At 34.9% G+C, this 23654-nt stretch overlaps 4 protein-coding genes and 1 non-coding gene across 7 annotated transcripts; 2 read left to right on the top strand and 3 right to left on the bottom strand.

Moving 5' to 3' along the window:
* Window positions 1-1273: 1273 nt before the first annotated feature.
* LOC129872924 (uncharacterized protein At5g39570-like) lies at window positions 1274-4129 on the bottom strand. Its single transcript, XM_055947880.1, has 2 exons — window positions 2912-4129; window positions 1274-1588 (listed from the first exon to the last, which is right to left on the bottom strand). Exons 1-2 carry the CDS (start codon window positions 3974-3976, stop codon window positions 1517-1519), a joined length of 1137 nt encoding a protein of 378 aa, XP_055803855.1. The 5' UTR covers window positions 3977-4129; the 3' UTR covers window positions 1274-1516.
* Window positions 4130-7810: 3681 nt separating this feature from the next.
* Window positions 7811-9234, top strand: LOC129873217 (uncharacterized). Of its 2 annotated transcripts, XM_055948262.1 has the most exons (5): window positions 7811-8062; window positions 8139-8225; window positions 8289-8438; window positions 8509-8709; window positions 8881-9233. In XM_055948262.1, the coding sequence occupies exons 1-5, from the start codon at window positions 7811-7813 to the stop codon at window positions 8986-8988; spliced, it is 798 nt and encodes a 265-aa protein (XP_055804237.1). In that variant the 3' UTR covers window positions 8989-9233. The 2 variants fall into 2 exon arrangements, with proteins under 2 accessions (XP_055804237.1, XP_055804238.1); XM_055948263.1 differs by lacking the exon at window positions 8289-8438 and having other exon boundaries at window positions 8881-9234.
* A 1729-nt stretch (window positions 9235-10963) lies between these two features.
* On the bottom strand, window positions 10964-11036 carry TRNAA-UGC (transfer RNA alanine (anticodon UGC)). The gene has a single exon. It is a non-coding gene; the product is annotated as a tRNA-Ala (tRNA).
* A 1408-nt stretch (window positions 11037-12444) lies between these two features.
* LOC129875087 (uncharacterized) lies at window positions 12445-16145 on the top strand. Of its 2 annotated transcripts, none has more exons than XM_055950520.1 (6): window positions 12445-12592; window positions 14615-14738; window positions 15075-15240; window positions 15375-15437; window positions 15533-15610; window positions 15712-16145. In XM_055950520.1, the coding sequence occupies exons 2-6, from the start codon at window positions 14620-14622 to the stop codon at window positions 15826-15828; spliced, it is 543 nt and encodes a 180-aa protein (XP_055806495.1). In that variant the 5' UTR covers window positions 12445-12592; window positions 14615-14619; the 3' UTR covers window positions 15829-16145. The 2 variants fall into 2 exon arrangements, with proteins under 2 accessions (XP_055806495.1, XP_055806494.1); XM_055950519.1 differs by having other exon boundaries at window positions 15509-15610.
* A 502-nt stretch (window positions 16146-16647) lies between these two features.
* LOC129872182 (ARF guanine-nucleotide exchange factor GNOM-like) lies at window positions 16648-23500 on the bottom strand. Its single transcript, XM_055947067.1, has 3 exons — window positions 23357-23500; window positions 21380-22176; window positions 16648-20621 (listed from the first exon to the last, which is right to left on the bottom strand). The coding sequence occupies exons 2-3, from the start codon at window positions 22088-22090 to the stop codon at window positions 17067-17069; spliced, it is 4266 nt and encodes a 1421-aa protein (XP_055803042.1). The 5' UTR covers window positions 22091-22176; window positions 23357-23500; the 3' UTR covers window positions 16648-17066.
* Between the last annotated feature and the right edge of the window lie 154 nt (window positions 23501-23654).

Raw genomic sequence — 23654 nt, 5'->3', positions numbered from 1 at the left:
TAAGAACAAAACAACAAACTAATGAAGTGTTTAATCAAGCTTTTAGGAGAAAATAATTATTTTTAGGAAGTATCATAAAATTTTGTTTCGGAATATAGAAAATATAATTTTCCCCGAGGGTAGATTCGGGAAAACACTTTTAAAAAGTACACATAAATATTTTTGAAAGTTTGTACAAATGCTAATTGTTAGTCAAAAGTTTTTTTTTAAAAAAAAATAATTAGTCAAACACAAATTGCTTCTCACCAAATTAAAAAGTATATTTTTGATTATTTTAATAAAAAAATATCTTCAAAAATAAACTTATTTTTAAAAGCTTGAACGAAAAAGTGCGAGTTTGGCGTTTGATTAGGCTTGACTTCAACATGTTAGACAACCCACGAGGACTAATTCCATTTAAAATCTTGTATTCGTGAAGAAAAGTGATCATCAATATTTATATAATTGTAAAGAGCTATATCATTCATACTTTATTTTAATGTGTTTGGTAGAACTAACGCCATAAACAAACTATAGTTACATCATACAACTAAATATAATAATTAATAAATTAGGAGTACTTTAGTTTTCTTTTTCTAAAGTTTATTTACGGTAACTTTTATAATTGCATGTCGTAGATAACAAAGATGAAAGTTGGAAGGCAAACCAAGAAATATTGTGTACTGATCCTCTTTTGGTATAGTAAAAGATTTTACCACCCTCTTCTAGTCTTTTAAAATTTATAAGAAACCATATACGAGCTCTATTTTATATATTATCTTTAATGGAATTCCAATTATTCATCATTTGAAAAAAACTAACACGAGAACATGTATCAATTAACTATCATCAGACTTATCAAAGTTTATTAAAAATACAGATGTCATGCAATTATTAGTCACATTCAAACACAAAATTGGAGCAACTTTACTCCTGTTAAATAGAGAATAGCACATTTTCATTAACTTACCATGATTTAATAAAGGTTAAAATGCATATTAATATTTATTGTGTAAACATATGAGATGATATAGGGACTGCAAAGCTGAAAATGGATTTTTTTTCTGTTGGATCTCCGCGAAGGGACACAACTAAGAATCATTTGGAATTGCTGGGCAATTTGATCAAAGGCCAAATCTGATTTTCTAAACTTGACAAGAAAGGACCAGCATATACCCAAGTCACTAACCAAAGGTGAGTAAATTGGAGAACTATATTATCCATTCGAGTAAAATGACTTCGCGAAGTTCTCATCATCACTTCCAGAATTAAAAGAGCACATAAAAACTAGAGATGGAGAACGATCAATCACAAAGTTTATGCATCCACGGCATATTTACCCGGACAAATGTCTGGGATATTGTTTTGTAGTAAGCGGAGCAAAATATACCTCACACAAATAACTAGAAAGGAACGTCAAGTGCCAACTTAGCAAACACGCAAGAAAAACATTGCACAAACATGCCAACTTTTATTTAGTAGTGATAGTCTTTTAATATGGCATGAATCTGGTTCAGATGTTTATAAAGCACTCTGCTCAATCATCATAGTGCTTGCGGTGGTGGTGGCGATGTTTCTTCTCATCGTCATCATCGGAGTTGTCATCACCCTGCCAATAAGATAGATTAGATCAGATGGATTGGAAAAGAATTTACATGATGTCAAATCTTAAACCAAAACAAGTTCTCCTACAAGTAAGATGGAAGCACAGTGGATAATGCATTTGCCTCACGCTTGACATGCCTGAGGATCTATGTTGCACAGATAGGTGGATGGACCATTCATTTGATGGGTTTTGAACCCATCATTTTTGACACGGAATATAATTATAAACTTGAACTTATACTAAAATGCCAATAAGTAGTAAATTTTATAAACCAACAATTTCACATATGCAATGGATTCAGTTGCAAGAACTTCAAAAACTGAACTTTAATCATAACAGACTTAACAATCAGAGACATGTCTAGCACATTAGAGGTTCTCGTAGTTCACAATAGGGCAATACGTGCCTGCCCATTGCTCATTAGTTAAGAAAGACTTCAAAAGCTAACCCCATTCTTATACTTAGCTTTCTTTTGACAGAAGTTAAGACTTACGGGCTCAGACCTAAGGGTGTGGCCTAGTGATCAATGAAGTGGTTAAGAGTCATGAGGTATCAGACGGCGATAAAAACACTAAGTGATTCTTCCGATATGTCCTAGCATTTGTGGACAGAATTATCTAGTACTTGTTTTTGGTGGGAGGTGGCACGGTATTCCGTTAAATTAATCGAGATGCGCAAAAATTATCCCGAACACTACAATCACAAAAAAGAGAAACTTAAGGGCCCGTTCGGTACGAGGGATAATTCATTCTGAGATTAATTTTAGGATGGGTTTATCCCATGTTTGATTGGGATAAATCGCAGGATAACTTATCTCAAGCATTAGTTATCTTGGGATTATAGTTATTTTTAACCCACATTGAGGGTGGAATAGCTAATCTCAAGATAATTAATTCCGGAATAACTTGTTCCCCGACCAAACATGCCCGTGAACACAAAATAACGAGCTACTTACAACGACCTAAGTGGGGCATCATACATAGGAATCTCTTCCCTCACCAAAAAAGGACAAGGTAATTGAAGAACTACTCATTTTACAAACAGCATTTTCTATCAAAATAAAAGTATAGCCTATATGTTTCTTGCCACTCTATCAAGGCTTTCCCTTGTTCATCTAATCTAAAAGTTAAAATGAGACGTCATCTAGCTATTATGGTTACACTTGAGCATCATCAAATGATCTTTTGGATTAGCCCCTCTTAAACTGAAACATCTAAATTAGGCAATAGATATCTAACACTGGAATAATTAATAGGGAAACCTAAAAGGATGAAGAGCAAGTGCTAAACGTTCAATTAAAACAAAGAAGCGAAATTGAGTGCTCACATATTTCTTGCGACCGTAGCCCTCATCGTCGTCACCAGGTCTCTCATAGCTGGGCTTCCTGTAGTCCTCCTCCTCGGACCTTCCATAACGAGGCTTCTCGTACCCTTCGCCCTCCTCAGTCTGGTAGCTTGGACGCCCATAACTGGGCCTCTCACCTTCCTCCTGTCCATAGCTCGGCTTCCTGCCATACCCACCAGATCCATATTCTTCGGATTCGTTCCTACGCCCATAACCCGACCCGTATTCCGAACTTGGCTCCTCATATTCACTCTTCTTCCGGTACCCTGATCCGTACTCGGAAGCGGGTTCTTCATACTCGCTTTTCCTTCCATACTGGGGAGTAGGTTCTTCATATTCACTCTTTCTCCCATATCCAGATCCGTACTCGGAACTTGGCTCTTGATACTCACTCTTCCGTCCATACCCAGATCCATATTGGGGAGTGGGTTCTTCAAACTCAGTCTTCCTCCCATACCCAGATCCGTACTCGGAACTTGGCTCTTGATATTCAGTCTTCCTCCCATACCCAGATCCATATTCGGAACTTGGCTCTTCATACTCACTCTTTCTCCCATACCCAGATCCATAATCTGGTGTGGGCTCTTCATACTCACTCTTTCGGCCATAGCCAGATCCATATTTCGGTTTGGGCTCTTCATACTCACTCTTCTGTCCATACCCAGATCCATATTCACTTTCTCCGCCAGGGCGATTCACCCCAGGCTGAAAACCATAATCAGCCTGAGGCTGTTCATAAGTATGGGATTCCTCAGATGGGCGATAGGAAGGGGTGGGTCGAGGCTTGGGCCTGGAATAGCTCTGGTACTCATTATCAAGAGCCTCATCACCATAAGCAGAAGGCTCAGCATAAGAAGAGTACTGAGGACGATCATAGTCGAATTCATCAGAAGCTGAGGAAGGCTGATAACAGGTTTCCTCAGATGGCGGAAGTGGGCGACCGTAAGTCAAAGCAATGTCGTATCCACCACCATAAGGAGTTGGATCGTACTCATCAAAGTCAGCGCCGTCGTCATCACCATGGTGGCCTTTCGGATAGTAAGACATGTTTGTAGGAATTCTGAATTCTGAATTCTTCAATTCCGGTTCCTCAGTTCTTGATCTGAACAAATCTTCCTATATCTTAGCATATTTTGATAGTGGAAACAAAACGGCGTCGTACCACCTACTCCGTGTCTTTTTTTCGTCCGCAATCCACGGACAAATCGCGTTCAATTTCAAAATATTACACAACTTCCTCTCTAGTTCAAATATTTATCCAACAAGTCCCAAATATTCAACTATTTTAAAAGTTAGGCTCAAAATGATCATATTTCGTGCACATAGAGTACTTCACATATCTTGACGAAGTTGTGTAGGTGGTTGTTTGATACATTCGATAACATTAATCGTAATTATGGAATGTAATTTGAGATTAAATTTATTTTATATTTAATTTGAGATATTAATTATTTTTGAGATAATTTTTATATTAAAATGGTGTGAGAGTGGGATAGCTAATCACATAGGATATTCTATCCCATGACAATCTTTGTACCAAACCACTCATATGTTCATTGTATCGGAACTCATCGTCTTTAATCAATTCTTTTATGGAATTCGATCAATTGGGATCGGAAAGAATTCAATAAAACAAGAGATTTAAACCCCGCTTATTATTATCATCATCATCTAATATTGACATGGGTATACATGTGATATGTTCTAGTTTATTTTTTATCAGATAATTAGTGAAGGGTGTAATTGGAAAAAAATAATTGCAGGGGTATTAGCAAAGGCGAAGCCAACTAGAGGCGAACTTCCTTCAAAGAAAAATTATATTATTTATATATGGTTAAAATTATTTTTTATGTATATATATTAATCGTTGAATTCTCTTTAGCTTTTTCATATTTATTTCTTCGTGTTTTGAATCACATAAAACACTTGGTAGTAGGACCCCGATCCCACATAATTTAGGTGTATGAGTAATAATTTCACCATAATTTACCTGTGTTTTAATATTTTATCCTAAGAAAAAAAATCTCAGCAAGAAAAGAAAAATTATATTGTTTATATATGGTTAAAATTATTTTTTATGTATATATAGAAATTGTTGAATTCTCTTTAGCTTTTTCATGTTTATTTCTTCATATTTTGAATCCCATAACAAATTGGCTCCGATACTTGATATTAGGACCCTCAATCCCACATAATTTAAGTGTATGAATAATAATTTCACCGTAATTAACCTGTATTTTTATACTTTATTCCAAGAAAAAATATCTCACCAAAAAGAGAAGTTCTCAGGGGACATTTTTACTGTCGTTAGTTGATTATGATGTTTAGGGCTGTACAATCAAACCGATAAATCGCACCAAATCGATAAATCAAATCGGAAAAAAAATGATTAGTGATTTGATTTGACTTGATTTGGTGTTTGGAAAAAAAAAACGACCATTATAGGGTTGGTTTGGTTTTAACTAAAAAAAGTCAAATCGAACCCAAACCGACCCGATTATAGATATACTACTTTTAAATTATTTTATACATAAAAACATTTATTAAAATGTAATTTATAAATATATTTTTAAAATTTTTCATAATTTTTGTTTTCTTTCTTACATTTAAATTTGGAAAACTTACATAAATATACAATATTAAGAAAATATTTACTATTTATAGCAATAAAAAATAATTTCACTGAACAATTATAAAACAATTTTAATACATACTGCAGAGAACTATTTATAAAACATATATAATACAAGTTTTATAAATGGATAATACATTTATCACATATTTTAATAGACTTATAATACATTATGTTAGTTTCTTACTACACAAACATAATATATATTTTAAAACACCTATAATGCATTTATATTGTATGCATAATTCACTTTTAATACAAGTTTAGATTTATAATAATATTGCTATTTATTGCTATAAATGGTAATAAATAAAAAATATCGCTAAAATCAAATTAATTTTTAAAAAGCACTCAATCAAGTATTTTTTCCTTTAAATTTGGACTTGAGAAGCACATCTAAATAATATACAAAAAGGCTCATATTATAAAGTTATATTATAAAGTTAAAACTTCAAACAATGTTAGCTTCTCAAACGTTAATGTTGGTACTGTCTTATATATAAAAAGAAAATTATTTAAATATTATTAGGCTTATCAATATTTATATTGTCTTCTGAAAAATTAAAGAAATCAACAACATCCAGATGCGTAGACTCGATATTATCTTCAGAGATAAAGTTTGTCTCTTGATTATTTTCTGCGCTCTTCAAGGATGCCTGAGCATTTTGATGACCGACATTTTCGTGACTAGTGCCCCATACCTCCACATTTATGACATATACTTTCTAAATTTTTCTTTGGTAAAACTTCTGACTTTTCACTCTTCTTTTTGTATTGATGATCATTTCTTGGTGTCAGTCGAACATCATGATTATAATTTCTTCTTCGACCACGACCATGACCACGACTGGGGCCATGACCTATTTCTCGTTGGTTATAATTTGCCTAATTCACTTCAAGAAGTGGCAAAGAACCAATGGACCGACTATCATAATTTTTCATTAATAGTTCACTGTGACGTTCAGCAATCAGAAGGTGAAAAAGTAATTTAGAATATTTTTTAAAACCTTTTTCGCTATATTGTTGCTGCAGGAGCATATTCGTGGGTGGAAACGTGGAGTATGTTTTTTAAGTTTATCTTGCTGAGTGATTTCTTCTTCGCATAAATTTAACTGAGCTATAATTCTAAACAAGACAGAATTATATTCAGTTATATTTTTAAAATTTATTAATCTCAGATTTAGCCAATCATGAAGTGCCTGTGGAAGGATGACCAACTTCAGGTGGTCATCTCTTTCTTTAAGATTATTCCACATTTTAAAGAGGGTCTTTTAATGTGAGGTATTGTAATTTTAGCCCTTCTCAAAATGGCGAGGGAGAAATATCATAGCTTTGGCATTTTCTTGACTAGATGTCGTACTATCATCTTTGATGATGTCTGTCAGACCGATCGATTTTAGATGTATTTTGGCATTTAGTGCCATGATGAGTAGTTTTTTCCAGAAATATCAAGAGCAACAAATTCAAATTTAGAAATATTAGACATTTTAAGAAACTAAAATTCTTACCCCATTTGTTACCTTCTTAAAATATAGCTCAAAGCAATGAAGGCTCGTGTTAATAACGTGTTATAAAATAAATTAACTTAGCAAAATAAGGAGAAAAATAAAACAAGAGAAAGATAGAGATCGGAGAGAGAGTTTGTATGTATTTGTGCATCTTTTTACAATGAAAAACATGGCGTTTATAACCACCAAAATAATCAAAAAAATTAATATTATCCTTACTAAATTTTCAACATTATATATATATATATATATATATATATATATATATATATATAAAACTATAGGCGTACCTGACTATAGCTATAGAAATAATATATTAATATTAGAAAAATTAAGTTGTATATTTATACTATTAATTTAGTGTGCTCAAATAAATAAGTCAACGATTTATATCATTATTTTAAAAATAAACATTACTAAATGCATGATAAATCTTATTAGTTATTTTTAATTAAATTTTTTTATAACATCTTAAAATATCCGTGCGTATACTAGTTATATATAGTATCTAATAATTATCGGTGGAATAACATGGAAATGTTTTGTTCCAAAAGAAAATGGTAGGTGAGTTACACAATCAAGTCCATATACACATGTATATAGTCCTAACTTCCACGCAAAGAATTCCCTTTCAAAATAAAGAAGAAGAAGAACGAAGAAAGAAGAGTGAATTTAGCTATAAAAACTTTTTGAGGTAAAAGAAAAAAAGAAAAAATCGATCAAAGTATCAGCTAGTCGATCATGAACATAAGTGTTGTAGCTCCCTCTATTCGTGCAAACGGCTTGATGACGACGTTGCAGCAGGGCAGAGGCAGAGGCAGAGGCAGAGGCAGAAGCTTTGAATTCTCGGAGAGAAATATAGTACTAATGTTGAGTTCATCAAATCGGCAATTCCGTGAATCTGAAATAAAACATCCCATTAAGGCTCATCACCAGAGTTATGATTCACAAATTACCATTCTAGCAGACATGCCCCTCTTTGAATCCCCTCATGTACGTATATCTACACACTCTTAGTTTTATATGTTGTAGTAAACTAAGCAGTTGAAGAGTATATATATCGATACAGGCATCTTTCGATAGGTACATGGAGGACAAACCAAGAGTCTTCAAAGCTATTTCCCCAGACAACAGTGGAACCCAACGTCTTAACGAGGTAACTACTAATTTTGGTATCAATATAATTGTGTGTACGTAATTAAATATATACATGGTGCAGGAAGAATGGAGAATCAGAATGGAACCAATAGGTTTCTTGTTCCTCACAGCGTGGCCAGTTGTTAACATGAGACTTAGATGCAAAACTAAAGGAAAAGAATACCCTTCTGGCGTTCCCACCCATACCTCTATGGTTCTTGAGTTCAAAATTGTATGTACTGTACAAATTAATTAAGGATCCATGTGTACAACACAAATTAAATTAATTAAGTATTATGCAGACAAAATGGGATCTAGAAGGAGTAACAGAGGGTAGAAATAAGCCATCAGAATTCAGGCTTAGCATGGAAGGAGTACTTTACCCAGATAGAAAAGGAGGCAGAAGCAGGATCAAAGGTCATCTCCATATGAGCATTAGCTTTGCTCCCCCTCCCATGCTTGCTTTGGTCCCTCCACATGTTCACCGAGATGTCACACAAGCGGTTAGAAATTACTATTTCTCACTTGTCGTTTTTCACCATATAATATATTATTGCAGAGTGAAAAAATCATCTTTTATTTGAGTTAGTTTCTACTTTCTAGAATATAACTTCTATTTAGTCTAGCAAAATATTTGTTCTAAAATTGGCTTATATATGTATGGTAATTAACAGGTTATGAAGAATATGGCGGAGAGTATGCAGCATAAAGTAAGAAATAATTTGCTGGCGGATTACGCCAAATTCAAGAAGGAAACCCCCAAAACTCTGCCTCCACCATAACTATAAGACTGGCTTTCCATTTATTTAAGCAAAAAATAAGAAAAATTCTAATTCTTCTTTTTCTTTTTCCATACTGAATAGCTTTGTCCACAAGTGTGAATTTCCTTTGTGTGTAATTAATTGCGTGGCCTTTTGTATTTGTTCAACTAATCAAATCAACAATGGACATATACTCCTTTGTTAATGATAGTGATCTCGTGTACGCAAAAGGCAAACAAGATTACTACTTGCAATGCACAAATGTCTCCCTCATTTTTATTTTTGTCTTGTTAGGAATCTGTTTCGTGAATAATTTCAAGGGGGAGGCGATATACAAAACAATTTTTTTAAAAAATAAATAAGAAAAAGGGAAAGCTACTGCTAATAAAATGTCTTTATCGGACTAAGAGTGTTTTTGGATAGGTTTAAAAGATAATCAAATCAACTTTAAAATATTTTTTAGCTTATTTTTTTGTGTTCGGCAAATATCAAAAGTACTTATACATTAGTGTTTTTAAATTAAAATAACTCAAAACAAGCCAAAAGTTATTCATCGAGGATATCTAATTTATGTTTTTTTTTTGCAAAAAAATTGTTTAAATTCAGCGAATTTTAGGTAGAATAAAAATTGTAATTAATGACATGTCGAGATGTCGACTAAAAAGAATAGGTGAAGAAATTTTGTGTTATATCTAGTAATAAACTTTTTAGCTTGCCTGACATTTTAGTCATTTTAAAAGAAAAAAAGTATTTTTCGGCTACTTTGGAGTCTTTTGACCATGAGAATTTTTTTTTAAATTAAAATAATTTTCACTTAATCTCAAAAGTCAAATCAATGTTTAGCTATAAAAAATTTAAATTCAACTTGGGATTAGAATCTAAATTTGAAAAAGTGCTCTAAATCAGTTTTCCAATTCATCTTCGCAAAAAATATAATCAAATACAATCTTATTTTTAAAAACTTCAAATAAATAAATGAAATATCAAACACTAACTTAAATTCAGTTAATCCAAACGAGCTCTAATTTATCTGTGGTAATTCATAAATGATCATTTGACACTTATTAAGATGGGAAAATTATGTTTATATATATATATATATATATAGCAAATTAAATGTATCCTAATCTAATTCTTAAATTATCTCAACTGAAACCCACATATTTGACATCTAATAATTACCTACGTTCTCTCTCATTCTATTTACTCATTCCATTCCTTCCATGTTCCATTCTTAAAGTTTCAACTCCCACTTCTCTCTCATCAATGGTTTCTTTCATTAAACTTATTCGTTCTTCCTCATAGGTTAATTCAACAAAAAAATTGAAATAATACATTTTAGAGTAAAGCTAAAAGATCAAACTTGAAATACGACGACAGTTTTTTATGAAAGAAATAAGTTTAGCACGTTCAAAACGACCTAGTGATTCGTTATAGATCGATGGAGATCTTTATTATTCTAGCAACAGTATTTGATTACCTGAATTGAATTTGAGGAAGAACGATGATTACCAATGGAGAATTCAATCCAATACAAATTTTTGGTCGATTATTACATTTCAGGGAGAAGGGGAATCTCTTATTTCTAGACTCCTAATCTTTGTAAGATGCAGATTGAGAAATTTAAGCACTTTTACCTTATTTTAAAAGATTGTCTTCCTTGATTTTATCTAGTTGATTAATTTTTATTTTTATTCTGTTAGTTGAAACTTTTTAAAAAATAATACATAAATAAATCTAATAGCAAACTAAATATAGTTATTTTAAATAAATATTAAAAGTATAGCAAAGAAATCTGCTAAAATATTGCTATTTTGAAAATTTTCAATAGTAAGATATCCCTAATTTTTATTTTTCAACTTAAAAGTTACTGAAATTTGACTTTTTAAAATCTACTTTTAAAAAGTAGCTTTTTAAAAGGTAAAAAATACTTTTCTAGAGTATTCTTTACTTTGCTAAATGGAAAAACGAAAGAGAATGGAGATTAAAAAAGAAATGGAGATGCGGGGGATCTAACCCCGTGCCTCTCGCATGCAAAGCGAGCGCTCTACCATTTGAGCTACATCCCCTGTTTGTTAAATGAATTGAATCCAACTAATTACAAATATAATTTAACGCATTGATTTAAAGCAAATATGATCAATGTCATTTTATTTGATTACTAAAAAAAAAAAAAATCTTTATTTGAGTACCTGCAGGAAACATCCATTTTCAAAGGCAACATTGCATCTCGACTTCTATTTTATTGCGTTAAAGCTATTAATTTTTTTTTAATGAAAAAAGGTTATTTAATTTTATTTAAATATCACAAAAATCACTAGACTACTTTTTATACTAAAAAGTCACATAACTTTGTTCAAGTATCACAAAAGATCATCAGGAGAAAACCAAAAAAATATATATTTTATATGATACTCACGTGAAATGAAATAACATTTTAATCATAAAATAAGAATGTTTAATAATTCATTATAATTTTTAAGCAAGATTAGTTTTTTTAGGTATTATGCAAAAATTGGTAGGATAATAATGCCAGTGTGAAGTTATAATCGTCAGGATTAATTCATTATTACAAACTCAAAAATGCAAAATATTATACTCCCCTCTACCAGGGGCGGACCCATGTGTAGTTGAGGGAGTCGTTAAAAAATTACACTGTATATATAAGATAAAATTTTTAATTTATGTGTATATATTTAACATTGAAACCCCTGAGCATAAGCCAAAAGACTAGTTCAGTGGCAAATGAGGTTCAATATTTCGCCTTAGCTTGTCTTAGCTCGCGGGTTTGAATCTGAATAAGTACATTTTTTTTGATTAGCGTGTTTAATTTTTTTTTAACCCCCTTCATAAAATTTTTGAATCTACCGCTACCCTTTACTATTACCATATAAAATAAGAAATAGACATAAGTGTCGAGTCGAATTGTTGCATTAACAAATCGAGTCAAACCTAAACGAGTCGAAACCTAATTGTCTCTTTAAAAATGTTTTTTTGTTATGAAAAAATATTTGTGTATTAAACTAATTTATTAACACAAGGAAAATATTTAACTAATAGTTTAAATTGACTGTTAACTGAATCTAAACGAATTCGATTTTAGTAAATAGTTAATGATCAAATATTACCTTGTTAATCCTAGGATTAGTATTAGCAATACTCTCTCCATCCACTTTTACTTATCCACCCATTTCAAAAATAGATTTTCACTTTTAACATATCAAGAAAAACACAATTATGTTTTCTTATTTTACACTCAATATTAATTACTTATTCCCAAAATTATTTCCTCAAGATCTAAGACTATATATTAATTAAAATGGATAATGCATTAATATAGTCTTAATCGTTGTTTTAAGGAAAGAACAAAGTCTAAAGTGGATAAATAAAAGTAAACGTGGAGTATTTTATTTGCTTAAATTTTATATATATAAAAATATAAAGTAAAAAACAATTTAATTATTCAGTTCGGTTTTAAAGTTATATTTTTAAAGAAAAAAAACCTATTTATTGTTTTGTCTCTTTAGAAGCAGAACAGAAAGTGAAAAGGCTCAGAGCAGTGAGTCATAGTTTGACACCGTCATCGTCGTATCATCTCCGCCGTCTGTCTCCGCCGTCGACATAGGTATCTGGGCTCTTTATCTTTTTTATTTTTCTCTATTCTTATCGCGTATTCATGCCTGCGATTCTTTATCACTCGTTGATAAATACGAATTTGTAATGGTACGCTGTTCGAATAAATTACTTTTGCTTCACTAGTGCGTTTTCTTTCCATCTTTTCTCTTCTTCTCTATGTTCAGTACTCCAATTTGGTTGATTTCTCAAACGGGTTTTTTGAATTAATCGATTTCGGCCAGTGTTATATGGGGGTTAAAGAAACGATTTTCTTTAATGGCATATAGTATAAACTGGGTATATCCTATAGCTCAAGATTAGGTTTCTGGTTGCATTATTCTATCTTTCTTGATTAGCCCTGAAAGTTATAATTTTTTTTAAATTTTTTTATATATATAAAAATTGGGCTTTCAGTTTTGGATTTCTTGCCCCTGTAGGGGCTGGGGTGGGGGGACTATTCTGTTGATTTGTAAGTTTCTCTAACATGGAATGTGGACTATGCATTGCTTCGCAGCAATTATGCCTCAATCCTATGCTAGTTCAACGGTTGGCTATTTGAATCTTTCATATCAATTAACTCTATTTGGATTGGACTATGCTGTTACATTTTTTTCAGTTTCGAAATTAGGCAGAAGATTGTGAAACATCAATTGTCAAACTAAAAATTTGAAGAGAGAGGCTAGGTCTTGAAAACTAGGATGTCAACAACAACAAACAAACCGAGTGTAATCCCACAAGTAAGGTATAGGAAGGGTAATGTATACGCAAACCTTACCCCTACTTTGAAAAGGTAGAGATATTGTTTTCGATGGATTCTCAACTCAAACCAGATGAAAAAGACAACAATAGCAATAAGCAGGAACAACAATAAGAAAATGCAATGATCGAGGCTAAAGAATCAATCGGTTCAACCCATAGAAATAGAAATCTAAGAATATGAAAGTACAAGACTTTTACTCCAGAAATTGGAAAGCAAAACACTCGACTACCTACTAACCTTCGATCCAAATCCTCGACTTTCATACCCTCCTATCAAGGGTCATATCCTCAGTGAGTTGAATTGCGGCATGTCTACCTGATCACCTCACTCCAATATTTCTTAGGCCGGTCTCTACCCCTCTTCAAGCCCTCTACAACTGACCTATCACACCTTTTTACCGGGGCATCCGCATATCTCCTCTTCAAAAGCCCAAATCATCTCAATCTCGCTTCATAAAATTGGCCTTTCTCCTTCATATTTTCTTTTGGGTCTATCTCCATCTTAATTCTACATTCTTGTAATCCAGCTGACTTGAGTGTTGGTTGATCTTGTTCAGATTATCCCTTTAACAAGTTCCACTTTCAATTTTCATTTATTCTCAATCTCGTTTAGCTATTCATTAGTGTGCTTTAATATTCTTTATTTTCATATGGTACTTGGATGCTGGTTATTGTGTGAAGTGATGCTTACATAAGTGAAGAAGTTTTGCAGTTTTTTAAAACATGGCTCACTTATCTTATTTTGCTTGACATTATTTGCACTTCCACATAATGGGCTTGTAGATTTAAACTGAGCCTTTTGGATTTCTTGAATTTGCACCTTTCTACCGGGCTGCCGGCAATGGCGTACACAGGACAATTCACTTATACTACTATATCTTTCCGAAAAAACATTTTCTGGATAAGTATCCGTTTTGAAAATAATCTCATTAGAAATAATACTGTTAAATATTTTTATATATACAACACCAAAAGAAGAAAAAGAATAAAAGGCAAAAGAAGAAAAGAAAAAACAAAGGAAGAATAAAGAGAAAATATCACTAAACAACTTAAAGCTCCTAAAATGTATAAAAAAATCAGGCTATCTGGATTCGAACTCACATCCCTTTCGCAGACAATTGATACACTTAACCATCTGAGTTGCACGCTGATTTCTATCTAGGGTAGTCACTTTACGAAATAATCTCTATCTTTTCTGCTGTCTTTAACTATATGTACATATTTAGCATTTTTTTCCGATGAAGCCTCACTGACTCTCTTGAATTTATTTCAGCAATTATGAAGCGGAAGAGGCAATCTAAAATAACAGATTTGAACTTTGATGTGTTGAAACACGTAATGTATCAGGTTGCTGTGTCACCTGATGGAGCTAGAAATCTTGCCCGAACTTTATCAGTGTAAGTATCATTCCCGAAACCTCTCTCTTGTCTCCATAGGTTTCTTAATTCTAGATGACTGTTGACGTTATTTACCTTGACTTCTATGTCCTTTCCTATTCTTTTGATGTGATTTAACTAGTCTTTCTGTGATTAACTTTGAAATTGAGTTCCTGTCAAAGCTGACGTATTACCTATGTCTATTAATTTCCGCCTAGTATGACCCAACACATGTCCTATGAGTGTTTACGATTCTCCCTTTTACAACATCAAAAGGGGTCTAGTAAAAGGTGTCTGCATTTCTCTTGTGGTAATCTTGCAGATTATGTGCTTCTGATCCCGATTTCCTCGTCACAGCTGCAGACTGTTCAAGGAACTTGCTGATGATTCTGACATCTTAAAAGCCGTGGCATTTGATCAGGTTAAGATTTCTGGTATTCATGAATCATTCTGGCAACCTGCTGGGATGTTATGTAGGTGCTTACCGACAGGAAATCCAACTGCTTTCAACGCAATAAGAAAGGTATAGAATTCCTGTTTTGGGTGTATCAGCAAGTTCTATCAGCATTGTGCAATGCCTTTAGTAGCTTCAGGTTACTTCTCTTTTACATGGTTGCATTTCTGCTTGGATTATTGCTAAAAATGCCAGTATTGCAGAATGCAGAGATATTGAATGTTTCTTATCTGATTCTCAAGAGGGACATGTTCCGTGGAAAGATGGTATTGATATTAAATTCTACTTGTTGACGACATTAACACCAGTCATCCATTTAATTTTTTCATTGATTTAGGATGACAATAATGTTGACCTGCAGATTCTTTTGGCAAGAAGCAGAGCTCTTGAAATTGCAAATACCAGGGCAAGGAAGAAGGCTCTTGAAGAGGCCATAGATGTTAGTATTTTAACTTATATAATGTTAAATTGAATTTATAAACCGACATCAACTTCTAATCACTCTACATGAAACTTGTGGTATAATGCATGTACAACCAGGGCTGCACAAGTACTTTTGATGCCGTTGATGCTCAAATCGAAACTATTGAGCAGTTTTTGGAGATGTTGAAGGCTGTATTGAAAGTAATGAGAACTCAGATTGCTCAGTCAGGTTGAGCTGTTGCCGTGCTTTTTGATGCCGCATGAGTAAAACATCTACAAAGACGAGTACTCGACAAAATCCAAGTTTTCAGCATTTGGGGCTTTAAATATGGGTGATGCAGCTTGCTGAGGTTAAATTCCCCTTGTCGTCATCGTCAGTGAGATGGCATATCAAATATAATTGTCACTTCAAACTTGCCAATTTTGGTGCTCTGTGTATTTGAGTCTTCTACCATTTTTCTTTTTAACATTTTGTGGTGTCCAGACTGAAATATCTCAGTTCAGATAGGATGTAAATCTATTTGCAATCCATACACTTCCATTTTTGCTTAGATGTGCTCGATAGATGATAAAGCCATAATGTATTGTAGCCTGTGGGTCACTCTATGAACTTACTCCATTAAGGAGCAAAAGAGAGTGTTGAAAGGAATTAGGAATCCGTTATAGTACCAAAAATTTGCTTCTCAAATCTCAATTGCTTATTTAACCGGATTGATTGATTACTTTTGAACGAACAAACAAAAATGAGATCGTAATTTGCCAAAATTCACATGCATAGTGTGTAAATCCTTGCCAGTCCAGTAAATAGACGGTAAAAGAACACCACAAAACTAGCACCAAATATTTTCTTTAAGTCTCATACTATATTAACAAAAGATGAGAGAAGATCCAATCTTTGGGAACATATCGTTCATAGTGTCTCAATTAGACTAGTCTTGATATTACTTTGTATCTGCTGTATTTTATGTCCATGTTTTCAGTATGGTCTTGCAAACAGTATAAGAGCAATCTATATCTTATAATTGGAACGTATAATTTCTAAGAAACCGTATGTATCGATCTGAACGTAGCCTTTCATACTATCATATATCAATCACTATGTTGTAGTAAAGCCAGTATTGTACAGCCAAAATGGTAACAACTAAGTTATCAAACTTAAAGTGCAGTAACCGCTACACAAGCACAAAATTGCACTGAGGCAAACCCTCTCCCTAATTTTCCCTCGATAGCCAACAAGGCTCTTTTAACAGTAAAGCACCATATAGCATTCAGAATGGAGGTATCACAACTTGTAAACCAGAAACCATCTTTGCTCCAGCAGGTTGCAGCTTGTGCTTCAACAAACGTATTTCGCCTAACGCCTGACACATTCTCAGCTGCACAATGTATCTTCTCACCACGCAAAAAATGGATAGAGTGTCAGTTTCACCAAATGAAAGCGTTGTCAACAGCATGAATCCTCAGTATGTGTATTAACTAGGTGAAACTAGAACACTTCCCTCTGAGAGAGGGCTACACCCAGCTTGGATGTGCTGCTTTTGCAACTGCTCCAATTCACTAGAAGGGAAAACTTCTGATTGAAGGGATGGACATATTTTGTGCACATGCAACCACGTTAGCTGCCAGAAACTGTCCCCTCCTACAGGATCACTTGGTATCAGAATTCCACTAGTTTTCATGACAAGTAGAGTGTTCTTTAGGAGTTCAGGAACAAGTTCGGGAACCTTCTCACTCCGTCTACCTTTAAATTTCATCTTCATGCATCTTTCAGTATGATCCAATAACCTTAACCATAGTTTGCAGAAGGATGGCAACTGTGAAAGATGCTGCAGTGATTGTAGAAACACTTTGAACATGAGCTTCAGAGACAGAAAAACTGCTCCTTCTATGCTCCTGTAATCCTTCAAGGAACCTTGTGGTGCAAGTTCCAGCAATTCATCCAGCATTGTAAAAATTATCTGATCAAAACTCTGCAACCACAGATCAGTTGAAATGTGAATCCCCTCAACTCCTGTCAAGCACCTCTGCAACATCAAGATGGCGTGACCTCTCACCTCTTCTCTCCAATCCAAACAAAACTTTCTGAGTCCCTGTACCAGCCTCAACCACATCTCAGTTATATCCTGAGACATTTTTATAGCAGCCTCTTCCCCAAGAGTATCCTTTGTCTTGTGAGACCATCTAACAAGACAAACAAGTGACCCAGCCATCAGGTCTAAGGATCTCACAGCTTGATCAACATTTCCAATGCGGGAGTCAGCAAAGTGGCTGGCTGCATTTAAACAAATGATGTAATTAGCAGGCAATAGGTGGGCCCCATCAGCCATGATGAATGATAGCGTTTCAAATCCTGCTTCAGAAGCTTCTGGATGCCGAGCTGTAATAGAAAGCAGAGATATAATTGTCCGCCAGCCCATATGAGATCGTATCTGCATAGCGTTTGCTTTGACAAGGTGCATCACCTCCTGGGTTATCTGTTCAAGAAAAGCATCGGCGACCCTTGCATCGAGCTTTAAGATGAGTTGCAGTGCCTTGAGGAGCTCATCTGTGAGGTTTTCCTTGTAAGGAAGCAACCTTTGGCATATGCGAAGCAGACCAAAAACAGCCTTCTCCACCAAAGTACAAGGCATTGTTGTTGATTGGACAACACTTGCTATGTGCTCATAAACAACCTGCCAAAGAAGCATTATCCTATCCCGGTTGTTTATCGTGATTGCAATCAGCAACTCTAGACAGAATACTGCAGTCTCTTCATCTTCTAGAGAGATGTTTCCCTTGTGAGGACGGCCCGCAGCCATCACAAGGGCGCGGACAAGCTGTGAAAGGGACTCTGCCTGCAAAAACTTACTCTCAGCAAAGATGCTATCAATGTGACAATTCTGAATAGTCTGAAGAGTTTGCTGACGGGCGGCAATCTGCTTTTCATTTGGCTGAGGTGCAGGTTCTTCTGCATCAAGATATAACAGTTGACTAAATCGGCCCATTAAGCCAGATGACTTCCTTGATGGAGCCAATGAAGGCACATGAGGTGCTGCTGGGGAAACTGCAGCAGGTTTGGTTTTGTCGGCATCAGAAGTAGACTCCACATCATCAGCAGCATCACTAAAAAGACGAGTAGGAAGAAGCCCAAAGTTATGCAAGCTCAAAATGCAGTCCAGGATGTTTTTCCAACCAGAACGAATATGGTCTCCATACTTGTTTGCTATTGTGAAGACAGCTAAAGTGGCCAATCTAGCTTTATTATCTTGAGCAAATGTAACAATAAATTCATCAGTATATGATGGAAGCAAAAGAGTTGAGAACTTGCAAATAGATACTACTAAATCATCCAATACATCATCAAAGCTGTAGGAGGCTGAAATTTTGGCAATAGCAAGAAATCCATCAATGCATGTTTGCCAGACATCTTCCTGCTCCACATGATCTAAAACCACTGAGATGGAAGCAATTGTCTGACCAGCGAGCATAGAAAACATATCATAATCAAGATAAGGTCCATGATCACAGACAATAAACGGGGAAGTTTGCCTTGATTTGTGGACTAGACCAATCCAATGACTTGGTGCCAGCAATGGGGTGTCAGCACCTCGATCTGAGGAAATCCGGATCTCATTCTCACAGATGGAGTGATAAAGCTCAGATAAAAATTCTCGAGGGAGGTCATTTCCTCCGTTTATTCTCCGGTTGTTGCGGATGAAATCTTCCTCCGTCATCTTCTTCTTGACCTGTGTATTGTGTTGATCCGTGTTCAGCATGATAAGTGAATATGATAACACGAGTGCAGCATCTTTGTTAACCAGAACATCTGGTGACTGCTCATAATATCGTTCAGAGAACGCTTCAAGCACCCTGTGTATTTTCTGTGATTCTCCAGGCAATCTGAACGTCTCCAAAAAGATTCGCAAGGCAGTGTCTAGGTTCATATCCTGAAAATCAAATGTCCTTGAAAATTCATGAAGCACTTGAATATAGAATTCTTCATGACTTCCCAAGAAATCCCCAACAAGATTCTTATCCAAGCCATTTGTAAATCTAAAGAAACATGCTACACTTTTTGGGTCAAGTTTATCAGGTAACAGATGCACTGCTTGGAGATATTCCATACCCTTCTTTGGATCACGGTTAAAGTGATCAACTCCAACCAACAACTTTTTCTTTATTTGCTTCATCTTATGGACAAAAGGAACCCAATGATCAGGATCATTATAGTCGTTGCATATTTCTACCCAAAATGGTCTATATTCATCAAGATTAAATGAACCTTCTTCTGAAACTAATGAATCCTGGCCTACTCTCTCAGCCATACCCTGAATCATGGCAATTAGACCTTCCAAGGCGAGAGTATTTAAAGCTGAAAGTGGGCTGTTAACTGGAAAAGTGCTTTTTGATAACAGGTTGGCAAGTTCTTCAAAAATATTCCTGCAGGATATGTCACAATCATAATTTGCATACATTTCTGCCACGAACATATGCTGTCTACAGAAGTCAACAAGCGTTTCCATGGCAACCTCCTGAAGTTGATAAGATGCTCCATGCTTGCTCTGGGCAATCTTCAGTAAAACACCAGAGAAAAAGGCTTCAAGCTGTAGCTTTAACTTAAAACGCAGATGATGATACAAATTTAAAACAATGCTACAAACTGTCGAAAGAATTAAAGGACTCATTGACAAGCCAAAACGCATCAGATTGTGGAACAATTCCTCCTGTATCAGAGCCAATAACTTGGGATGATTTCCAAAAGAAGCACCACCTAGTTCTATGGCTGAATTAATTAAACCCAGTGCAAATAATGGGACATCTTCTTCATACGCAATAGGGTTGGATCTTGAACCAATTTCAATGGACTCCATCACATTCAGAAGAGAACATAGGAAATGAAATATCTCCACCATGCAGGGGACCCCATAAGGATCCATCATTGGGTTTTCTCCATTACAAGCGATATTTCTTTTTCTAGTTTTCTCATCTGTTGGATCATCCCCTACGGCCACATTAACACATACATTGTCTTCTCGTTTCTTGCCAGCCTGCAAGAAAATGGCTTTATGAATCACAATATACAAGAAGGTGATACTGTATTCAAGTTTGAAGGACTTAAGAGATGAAATATCAAAATCTCAATCAACCTTTCGCTGACATAATTTAGAGTTCAGGAAAACTATCAAAATACAGATGACACCTGAGCCCATACTGCTAAATGTCTAAAATGCATCACACGAGACCCAGTTCAAGGACTTCCCAGAGAAGCAGCTAAAATTATCAGCTTGGGCTTAGGCCTAAATTAGTGTACAGGCTGAATTGTAAGCCATAAGTGCGCAGGCTCCATACCCAGGAGAGTGAGCTAATATACAGGAAATTCACAAGACTCAAACGTGTAAGCAATTCAAGGGTCAAGTTAGAGAGCGTGATTTACACCAATTGCATTGTATTTTAAAGAATAATTTATTCCTTAGCACCGTGTTTGGATTCTTCAACTGTTTATTTAGACAAGGCTTGTATATTTATCAACCCTGCGCATAGCGGGAGCTTAAGTGCACCGGGCTGCCCTTTTTATAATAGTTGGTCATTTTCTTGAAAGTGTTTACCCTGTACAGTAACCTCTGATTAAGAAGCTGATGCAATAAAAAGTTCAAGGTAAGTTCACAATAAATGTAAAGAAAACAAGCCCTCATAAGTGAAACAGTGCTTTGTGTAATCGCCTGTTGAAAATTACATGCACATGAAAGTAAATGTCCTAACTCTGAGTAACAATATAGGGGCCGAAAAGAAAGAGAATCTCAATTACCTCTGGATCAGCGCACACTCTGCTTTCAATGTCAGGCAGGTGAACAAAGATACATCTAACCAATTCATGCATTGTGTGGCGTGCTATTCTCTGCAGAAGTTCACTTTTAGCACTTGCTTGATGAACCAATCGGAAGCAAGTGTTTACTATGTTGCATACATGATGGTTGGTCAAATTCTTTGATGCGTTACTTTTCATACAAGCCAAAAGAACTTGAAGTATCTTCATCAGAACCACTTCCTCAGAGGCAGGATCAGTCACTTCAAAGCGGCAGCTTGTCACAGCGTCAACTATCTGATGCAAAGCTTTGTCCACGTTCATGTCAGCTGATTCGATTATTCCTAGAGTCAAGAACTTGTAAACAGATGACAAGGCAACACCAGTTATTGGTGCACCAGTCTCATCAGATTGGATCACATCCAAGAAGGGCTTAAGGTATAGAAGTGGATCAACATTATTCCACTCGTGTCGCCATGAAAATATATTTTTCCTTAATTCCTTGAAAGATTGGATGAGAGAATACTCTAGTTGGTCATCTTCAGCATCATAACGAAATCCCCACCTAACATTTCTCCTCATCACGGCTAAAACAGCACCAATTTCTGAATTCACCATGCATTCTAAGGCACCTCTGGAAGGCTTTATATTATGACCTTTGGGTTCTGAAATTGGAGTATTGACTCCACTCTGCTGATTAAGGCACCCCATCATAATTTTAACTTATGATTCAGTTCACTTCAATTGGAAATGTATGAAAAAAACTATGAATCAGGCAGCAGCTTGGCCAAACCGTTACCCTAAGCAGCAATAAGTTGTTTGATGTGAGATAAGTAAAGCAATGAAGTGAGATAGCAAAGAATGGAAGACACTTCCTGTATTTCGTCCATGCTGATACATGTGGATACGAAACTAATACTAAATGGTCAACAAACCTGACAGGTTCATAGCAGAACTATATAAACACCAGCATCAAGAAAGGAACTTCAGAAAAATACTTTATTTGTTCATAGCAAAGATAGTCACTTTGTCATAGAAGATGGAGAATGTAATAGGACCAGATACACATATCCAGTAAAGATAGATGCATTTCTTACTGTGTAGTAACACCATGCAGCTGGATGCTTAAACAGTGATGTATTCCAAATCGGTTGTGATAAACCCACGTAAGCCATGAGTTGAAGAAAAATTTGAATCAGACAAATATTTACCTCTATTACCATGCTAGCACATACAATTCTAAGTATCATAGCTAGTGCACTAGTACATACTCATTAGATATCCTTCTATTATTCATATTTCTCTACTTGCGAGTGTTCAAGATCAAGAGTTTCTTTTCTTTGGCTCTTTCAACATTTAAATAAGTCAACTTAAAAACTTAATAGGAGCATAACCACAAATCACTAAAATAAGTCACTTTTACTTGATCATTCTGCTAGGCAATCACATTAGAATTTTTCGAGCAAGAATTTCACAAGTGACAAGCCATCGTACTAACTCTACAACATCGTATCCAGATAAGTTAAAACACTAAGCTTTGCCTTCAGTATGTTGGGAATCAATAGAACAGCAACAACTATAAATCCCACCCCCAATCCCCCTTGAAACAAAAAGGAAAGGAAAGGAGAAAAACAGAAAACATATTCAACACCATCATATGTTTAAATTTCTCAATTACGCCACAAGCACTACCATCCAAAAAGAAAGTGGACGGGAGGGTGCAGCCGTGCAGGCATAAAAAGGATCTCAAAACAAATGATCCAAGATCATCCCTTTTCGCGAATTCTAAATGCGCCATAGTATTATTCAAAAATGATAATTCGGCAGATATAACTAAAGGATCAAATCTTCAAATTGGAATTGTCAGATCTAAATCAATTTCCAGTCAGATCAGCAAAAATTGAGTAATGAAAATAGAAAGATGAGCTAAACGGAATTTGTAAGAATAAAGCAGTGGATCCAATGGGAAAATTGGGATACCTTATAGACGATTCCAGCCCCGAATTGAGAGCTGTTCGTCTCAGGGTCCTCCTAGTCCGCCAGACGCCAACACTTTTTGCTACTTATTTTGATTTTGATTTTCAAAGTCTTCTTTGTCAAATCTCCATGGAACGGGTCGGAACTCGGATCTTTTTTCCTTTTGCAAATGTCAAAGCGCTTAGACATGACGAATAACACGTGCTCTCCTCTTACATGTTCTTTTTTCCTTAATTAGTTTGGCATTACTCTCCGAATCGTTTGTTAATTTTATGAGAATAAGATGGAGTAATTATTTAAT

The sequence above is a fragment of the Solanum dulcamara genome, chromosome 11 (genome assembly GCF_947179165.1).
Source record: "Solanum dulcamara chromosome 11, daSolDulc1.2, whole genome shotgun sequence".
Lineage (NCBI taxonomy): Eukaryota > Viridiplantae > Streptophyta > Magnoliopsida > Solanales > Solanaceae > Solanum > Solanum dulcamara.
This window is presented reverse-complemented; position numbering and strand designations above follow the sequence as displayed.